The sequence below is a fragment of the Eschscholzia californica genome, unplaced genomic scaffold (assembly GCF_041429995.1).
Source record: "Eschscholzia californica isolate CP2 unplaced genomic scaffold, dmEscCali1.0.p SCAF_5, whole genome shotgun sequence".
Taxonomy (NCBI): Eukaryota; Viridiplantae; Streptophyta; class Magnoliopsida; order Ranunculales; family Papaveraceae; genus Eschscholzia; species Eschscholzia californica.
The window spans coordinates 39,465,502-39,473,799 of record NW_028238472.1 but is presented as its reverse complement, the minus strand read 5'-3'; the positions used below and the strand labels follow the sequence as shown (position 1 = coordinate 39,473,799).

The 8,298-nt window shown below is 36.2% G+C and overlaps 2 protein-coding genes across 3 annotated transcripts; one reads left to right on the top strand and one right to left on the bottom strand.

Moving 5' to 3' along the window:
• Window positions 1-532: 532 nt before the first annotated feature.
• LOC147539129 (oxidoreductase/transition metal ion-binding protein (DUF3531)) lies at window positions 533-4,212 on the top strand. 2 transcript variants are annotated; one of them, XM_086642661.1, is made up of 8 exons: window positions 533-759; window positions 1,658-2,193; window positions 2,283-2,368; window positions 2,667-2,745; window positions 2,823-2,882; window positions 3,125-3,246; window positions 3,447-3,518; window positions 3,929-4,212. In XM_086642661.1, the coding sequence occupies exons 2-8, from the start codon at window positions 1,843-1,845 to the stop codon at window positions 4,029-4,031; spliced, it is 873 nt and encodes a 290-aa protein (XP_086498787.1). In that variant the 5' UTR covers window positions 533-759; window positions 1,658-1,842; the 3' UTR covers window positions 4,032-4,212. The 2 variants fall into 2 exon arrangements, with proteins under 2 accessions (XP_086498787.1, XP_086498786.1); XM_086642660.1 differs by having other exon boundaries at window positions 557-789.
• A 1,018-nt stretch (window positions 4,213-5,230) lies between these two features.
• Window positions 5,231-5,785, bottom strand: LOC147539128 (ESCRT-related protein CHMP1B-like). Its single transcript, XM_086643073.1, has one exon. It carries the CDS (start codon window positions 5,783-5,785, stop codon window positions 5,231-5,233), a length of 555 nt encoding a protein of 184 aa, XP_086499199.1.
• Window positions 5,786-8,298: the final 2,513 nt, after the last annotated feature.

Below are 8,298 nucleotides of genomic sequence, written 5' to 3'. Positions count from 1 at the left end.
AAACTGTACACCCCAAACCTTAGCAGCAGTTATCGATATTGTCCTCGCTTTAACCATCTCACATAGGTACGGGGTTTTGTTCTTGGCGAAGGCTCCACGAGCCCCCGGAAAGGCCTCGGTACTTAATAAACTTGAGCGTACACCTATAGCCCAGTCTCTGGACACTCTTGCGAGGAATGTGGGACTATTACAATCCCCCACCCTCTGCGAAGAGTCGTCCTCGGCTCTGATACCACATTAACGCCCCAAGCCTTAACAGTTATCGATATTGTCCCCGCTTTGACCACCTCGCACAAGTACGGGGCTATGTTCTTGGCGAAGGCACCACGATCTCACTCAAAAGGACTCAGTACTTACTAAGCTTGAGCGTACACCTATAGCCCAGTATTTGGACACTCTTGCGAGCATTGTGGGACTATTATACAAACAACAGAAAATCAACTTTCCCGCAAAAACAACTTTGTAATCCTTATTTTCCCACGTAACAAACGGACCCTACATGTAAACACCACTGGTCCAGCCCGGAACAGGTAAACAACACTGGTCCGCCCAGCCTGTGAAAGGGTTTTTGCAAATTGCAAGGGTTTTCGTTTCCTACTCTCCCTCATTCTCTCTCTTTCTAGCTCTAGAATTTTCCTTTAACCTAGGCATCTTCATTTCATATTAAGATTGTTTTACTAGGGTTCTGAATTCAGATTAAGAGCAGAAAGGAAGAGTTGGTTACTGGACTGTCAATCTTCACAAGCGCCTTCATGGCTGGTAAGCATTCAAATACACAACTTTTCCCTGGTTAGTTTTGATAGCATTAAAAAATATTATCTTGGATTTAAAGCTTAGATCTTGTCTACTTTAAGTTCAGTTGAATTACTCAAGAATATGACAATCTTGAGTATACAACTTAGATTTTGTAGTTATGGAGAATGGTTTATTTATAACACAATTTCAAACCTTGAGGTTGTTTGATTTGATAAGGTAAAGCTCAACCTCGAGTTCACGCGTAAGCTTACTTGAAGTCGAATTCAAAACCTAATCATATATTTCACAAATCTTAAGAACCCCTCAATCCTTGAGGTGGGTAGGTTTGATCAGGATTACCATAGCATTGATAAGGTAGGCACCAAGGTGAATGAAAATAAATTTCGAATGATAGAACGAAAAAAGTTATCATCTTGCTCACAACTTTACTGTGAACGAAAAAAATCCTTTTCTGAACCGTCTCATTTGTGTTTGTGGATTGGGTTGTGTAAACAATTGAGTTAAACATAAATATTGATATTAATATTTTTTATCCATGTACAGATTATGTTTAGTTTGACGAACTAAAGTTCTGCATTCATAATCGTCTATTACAATCTGCGATTAAGACCTCGGATTTCTTTCCCACCTTTTTGTAGCATTCACATAATCGTCTATTACAAGCTGCAATGCCTATGTTTTAATTCAACTTTTGACGAATACGATCACTTACTAGTTACTACTACTTGATATGTTCTGATTATTTTTGGATTGCCGTGTTCGTAATTGTTGCTATGACTCATTACTCTCTCTGTTAGCACTCCTTACACTGGGAACGGTAAACCAGACTATTTTCGCTACATTTGAATTGAGTTGACTATAAAACATCTTATCGTACTAATACTATCTTAATACTTTTCAGAATGTATCTGATCACCCTCAATTTTCCCACCTCAAAGAGCTCCTTTACATTTCCGAGTTTATCGAGAGAGGCAAAAATTAGCATCTTGAGAGAAAGATTCCATAAAGAGGGTTTTATATGGTCAAACTAACTTTTGTTGCTGCAAACCACTGGTCTTCTTGAAAGTAGAATTTTTCCTAGACAAAATGCTCGTCCTAAGCTCTTGCTTCCCACTGCTACTCCAATCGCCAAAGATTACATCGAGCTACCTCCTCCACGAAACTAAAGTTCCAATGCCATTTTCATCTATTTCTGTTAGTCTATCTAGTTTTCAACCTAAAATGTCTCTCTTAGTTGCAAAAACAAATCTAAGTGATCAGAATGGAACTCACGATTTTCCGTTAGAAGTTGATGACCTTGGTGATGACAACAAAGAAGAGGATTTTCCATTTCAGCCCAAATTCATGGGTGATAAAGAGAAAGACTACGATCGAGATCCGGAGTTTGCAGAAATCCTTGGTAATTGTTTTGACGACCCACTGAAGGCACAGTCCCGTGTAAGCAGCCCCACTGATTATCCTTCGTTCATTCTAAACATTTAAGTTAGGTATATTTTGGCCTTGTGCCTGATTTGTATTTGTTTTAGGTGGAAGAAAGAATAAGGCAAAAGAGAAACAAAATATTGCAGGCTAAAACCGGTTCATCGTTACCCATGAAAGTGACATTCAACAAGTAAGTCCTAGAACTAATGTAGAGGACATGCTATGATTTATGACCTACAAAAGCTAAGAAACTCGACATTGAATACTAAATATATAAGCCCTGAATTCAATGATCGTAATGTGTTTAATTGTGTGTATAATGTATGTACATTTGTGATATGTGGATATTGCAAGTTGAGAAGTGGTATCCAGCAGTTACTTTTCCTCTCTTTTTGCTCTGACACGGAATATTTCCCACAGTGGGGAAACTTGTATTCTGTGTTTCTTGTTTCCACCATTGCTAACTTTTATGTCCAATTCTCTGCCAGATTTGATTTTTCGAACTCATACATATGGTTTGAATTCTATAATGCACCTCTACCAAACGATGTATCCTTAATTTGTGATGTAAGTAGCACCATCAAGATTATTATCAATATCCTTTAAATAGACATAATTGTAATCTAGTTCTGACTTATATGCAGACAATTAGATCGTGGCATATCATCGGACGTCTTGGTGGATGCAATTCCATGAACATGCAGGTAGCATTTTGAAGTAAAAAAATTTGGGGGTAAGGAGTGTGAACCCTATAACAAAGGCGAAGAATAGATAGTATTAGTAAGATAGGATCTTTCCTTCTTGTTAATACTAACTTTACTTCGCTGTTGTTACACTCCGTTTACACTCGGAAGGATAAAATGGGAGGGTCTTAACTACATTTATTGTTCTTAATAGTGGAAATACAAGTTAAAACCTTGAACACTTTTCCTTCCTATCCTTGCAGTTATCACAATCTCCTATGGATAAAAAACCAAGTTATGACGCAATTCAAGGAGCAAATGTGTCACCAACCACATTTTACAACATTGGAGACCTTGAGATTCAAGACAATTTAGCACGGATATGGTATACCACGAGCCCCTCTATTCAAAGAAAAACCTATTATTTGTTTCTCTAGTTTATTATTGTAAACCTCGGGCTAAGGTTGCCGGAAGTTGCCAAATCCAATACCAGGATTATGTGCTGGTGAATATCATAAAGTAAAATAGATGCTTTCAAGCAGATTGTATCTAACTACTGAGAGTTGGACTGATGCTTTATTTCAGGATGGATATTGGGACAAGTGAACCACTTCTGCTGGATGTCTTGATAAATGCTTTATCACAGATCAGCTCTGAGTAAGCTCCCAATTACCTTCCCCTTTCGTATTCAGTATGTTCTTTTAAGTTCCCATTGCACTCCCATATTTTGACTAGTAGACCATTTGCCCTTCAAAATTGATAATTCTGTTCGAAAATTGTTTTTACATTTTCAATCATGCCCACGCGGCCAGGCCATCATTACTTTGCGTTGTGCAAGTTAGAAAGAGAGCAAGAAGTTAGGGAACAATGAACATGTTGCCGACAGAGTAAGCCTTCTGCGATTGGCAGAGAGAGAACCCCAATTTAATTGATCTTGGAACCTTTTGAATCCGACATATATAGTACAGTTGACAATCTTGATGAGCTTATCTAGTCATATGTAAACTTTGATATATCAATCTTTACTGATCCCTGTCCGGGTTCTGTTTTCCTGTTTATTGTAACAGTTATGTCGGAATAAAGCAACTTGTATTTGGTGGATCTGAATTTGAGAATTGGAAAGAGAATTTGAAATCAGAAGATGCTGGTTACAGTGTTCACAAGATCTAGCTATCTCCTATTACCTGTTTGATTTTAGTTTTGTAACTTGGATGTAAAATCCACAGGCTTCTGTAACAATCCATTTGTATCTCCTATTAAGTTGTGTTTCCAAATAGATTTGCTTACAAATCTTGTAAAGTATTGATAATATCTTATTTGACGTTGCAACGATCTAGTTCGTGCTTGAAAACCAGATCCAAGTCCAACAGCTGGTATTGTTCTTGGTGAAGGCTTTGTGAACCCACCTTAAAAGTCTTGATACATATATCATAGGCAACGGTTGCTCTCGTAAGCAGTGTGAGCTATCACATCCCCCACCCTTGAAAGCGAGGTGCCTTGACTCCGTACCACCTTTAACGACCCAAGTTTTAACAATTATGGATATTCTCCCTGTTTTTGACACTGATGTCCAAGCCCAAAAGGTATAGGGTTTTGTTCTTGATGAAGGTTTTGCGAGCCACCTAAAATCCTTGACACTTGGTAAGTTTGAGTTTGCACTTATTGCCCGACTCTAAACACTCAAAAGAGATGGGATATGACTTTTTTATACGTGTAGTTGTAAACTTAAATTCTTGTACGTTCTTTAAACAAAAATTCTTGTACTCCATATCTACAATTTTACTTTGTTTCAAACTTTTAATTCTTTTTAGTCTTCAAATAATTTCGCAAAAAATCAATTATTCTCTTTCCTAGTTTAATAGTGTTAATTTAAAGTTTAGATTTAGTTTCGAACAAATTCTCGTGGGATCGACTCTTATTTGCTTAGGTCTACACTACATAGACCTGTACACTTGCAGTTATTTTTGTTACAAAATACGAGTTTATTTAACCTATTATTTAGGCTTCTTAAATTCGCATTAGCTCTGCTTATTTTCGAAAGGACTATGATAAGATTATGTTGACACTTCTTCCCAGCCTTCTCCAATGACCCTTTTGACAGGTAATATCTACCCCAGTGCATCGTAAAGTGATATGTTTGGAAGATCACATATATTAGTTTCACTGTAAAACAACTTCAATAAAAAAAAAATATAAGGTGTAAAAAAATGAATAAAAACCTTTATTTAATTAGCCCCACTGGCAAGTCGTAAATATTTTAAACAAATAAACACAAATTTTCATCAAAAGATATAAATTCAAGCTCCACTTCCTAATTTAAGAAACACAAATTACACCTAGTTAAAAGATTCACTAGACCTTGAATATAATTAAGTAAATATAGCACTTATAGCTCCTTTTATGGTTGAAATGCTCAATTTGTGTTCATGAGCGACTTGCTCTATCAAGTTATCAACCTCTTCCTCTTTCGACATCTTCGAAGATAAAGTTTTCTTGATATTTTCTTCCTCATTAATGGGCTCATCTTTTCCGAATATTTCCTTCTCTATTTCGTCCATTATTTCCAACATCTTTTTCAAGTTTCCAGTAGCTAGCCATGAATCAATTGATTCAACGATCAAAGAAATAGACTCGTTTGTCGTTTTGGTAAAGGTGTGTTCATTATCAAGATGTACCTTTATCGAATCAATACGAGAAGACACGGTAAGATAATTTGTGACTTCGGTTCTCATTCGAATCACATTCTTTGCATGAATTCGCGCTTGCTTCATGTTTTCTTTCTCCATATCTTTCTTGATCTTGAGCTTCTCTTGTTCTGCGTCTCTCTTTCGTTCGTGAGCTAAGTCTTGTAGGCTCTTGGAGAGTGATTTTAATTCGTCAATACTACTTTGGTTTATCTGATTTTTATCCATATTTCCTGCCATTTTCAGATGACTACAGATAAGAAACTCTTAATAGACAAAAATAAATTAGGACCTAGATTTCTTGGGGTTGTATCTCTCTACACTTTGTAAGAGGTGATTGATGAGTTGGGATGTGAAATTCCTTGGAGAAGTTCTCTGGATTTATAAGATAACTATTGGGTGGGGTTAGGTTTCATTCTTATAAATTAATAAACACTTGAAATGAATTAACATGAGGGGTTATTTACTTGGTGGGCCGGTAGCCAAACACGAATTTTGGACTTTGACCATATTTGCGAGCTCTATAAGAATCGTTGCCTTGACTCACTTATTGGATTTTTTTTTGAGTTAAACCCGAATTTCATTCATACCAAAGAATACAACCCAACACATTACATGGTTTTGAGAAATTTGACTCCTTTGAGTACAACATGGATTTACTAAAGTAAATAATAACATGAAACTCACAAAAATAAAGACAACATGAAGGAAAATGAGTACAATATTGTAAAAATAAAATCAAAAGACCCTAAAAGTCACAAATAAAGATCCTAAAGATCATGAAGAAGACCGTAAAGGTCGTGAACGTATTTATACTTAACGAAGAAGAATGAACCAAGTGGAGACGCATGACGGTTGCAACAAAACACCACACAACCATGGTGATCAAGAAGTTGGTGATCAAGAAGTTGATACTCTGTGTCTATTGTGACGTCAGATCCCGTAAGTTGGTAATCAAGAAGTTGATACTCTGAGTCAAGTTCCTCTTAAAAAACCGCACAACCATGACCACCATCATTCAAAGATCTCTATGAGTCTCAGACCATCAAGTCCTGGTGGCACAAATTTCTCCTTCTCTCTGATGACGAACACGCCGACAATGAAATTGTTATGATGGATCTATCATCTTTAAGCCAAGAAGAACCGTCTTAGTGCTATGGAGGTTGATGATGAAGAAACTAGTCGGGGTAAGTGATGAAGGCCGACAAAATCACGCCGGATTGCACCACAACCATCTCTCTTGCACTCCTTACTGAAAATTTCCTATGTATAGTCAGCCACATGGAGGATTGGTTTCTCTTGTCGAGAAGAAAAAGATGATCGATCAACGTCGAGGATACCGTTACCCATACCACCATCTTCGTCCCTGTCTCTCTGTTCTCCTCCAACATGATAATATTAGATATAAAAGATAATATACAAACAAAGAGGAAATCCCGGCGTAGGGATTCCTCCTTTCGCCGAAAGAACTTGAAGATCACGAACTCCCCCTCCCCACTCCTTACTGAAAATTTCCTATGTATAGTCAGCCACATGGAGGATTGGTTTCTCTTGTCGAGAAGAAAAAGATGATCGATCAACGTCGAGGATACCGTCACCCATACCACCATCTTCGTCCCTGTCTCTCTGTTCTCCTCCAACATGATAATATTAGATATAAAAGATAATATACAAACAAAGAGGAAATCCCGGCGTAGGGATTCCTCCTTTCGCCGAAAGAACTTGAAGATCACGAACTCCCCCCCCCCCCCTCCCCCCCCCCCCCCCCCCCCCCCCCCCCCAAAACTTGTGGAACAGTTTTCTCTATTTTGGCGACTCACTTATAGTATTTGTGGATAGAGAAATTGATGCACGTTAATGAACAAAATATAACTACATATTTGTCGAGCTATTTCGCGAATTTAAGACATTGAGTCTATATACAGAATCTCTTACAAACATATTAAAAAATTGATTGCTTGCATACACAAAATATTTTGTGAAAATTATTCAAGACATTGATTCTACAGTTTTGGAAATTTTCAAGACATTTATTTGTATATCCCGCCCTAGGGCACGAACACTTATATCAATCAAATGTTACGAAATTTATTGTTATATTTTATTGAGAAAGAGAGAGATTTTTATTAGTTATTATTTTTTGTTTCTTTTCTTTTAAATTAGTTATTATTTTATTGAGAGAGAGAGAGATTTTAATTTCTTTTTTTAACCCTTGAAATTTATTTTGTTTTTTTTTCTTAAATTAGTTATTTTATTTCTAAGAAGGAAAGGATTATTGTTTTTTAAATAGGTAACTTTATTTCTACGAAGGACTATATTTTAAATTTTAAGGAGGGCTTTTAGACAATATCCTTTATTAAAATAACATATTTTTGTTTACGTTTCAAAAATATATTGTCAAGCATTTGTAGACATCTGTGTACAATTTGTGGATATTTATTTTTATAATAATATCATTTTCTTATCATACTTACAATATTTTACTCAAATTGCGAAAATATCGTCTCGGACTTTCGTGGACATCTGTAAACAATTGGGGTGTATTTACTATTATTAATAATTTGAGTGCCCGTAATTCTATGGTCCAAAATTTGGGAATAATTGGACACCAGGTTCAATTTGATATAATATTTGAAAAAACTCCTATTTTGTAAATGATGCAGGGAGATTTTCAGAAGATTTTCTGAAAATCTTATATATCATCAAATAGGTTATTTTAGTAGTTTCCTATTTTTTTTAGTAGAGAATTGTTA

What these genes read in the sequence shown, in the direction of transcription:
- LOC147539129 (XM_086642661.1), top strand. Translation starts at nt 1,843, where the DNA reads ATGCTCGTCCTAAGCTCTTGCTTCCCACTGCTACTCCAATCGCCAAAG. An exon ending in GCAATTCCATGAACATGCAG is followed by an intron (nt 2,883 to 3,124) that starts GTAGCATTTTGA and finishes CTATCCTTGCAG; the next exon opens with TTATCACAATCTCCTATGGA. An exon ending in GACAATTTAGCACGGATATG is followed by an intron (nt 3,247 to 3,446) that starts GTATACCACGAG and finishes GCTTTATTTCAG; the next exon opens with GATGGATATTGGGACAAGTG.
- LOC147539128 (XM_086643073.1), bottom strand. Translation starts at nt 5,785, where the DNA reads ATGGCAGGAAATATGGATAAAAATCAGATAAACCAAAGTAGTATTGAC.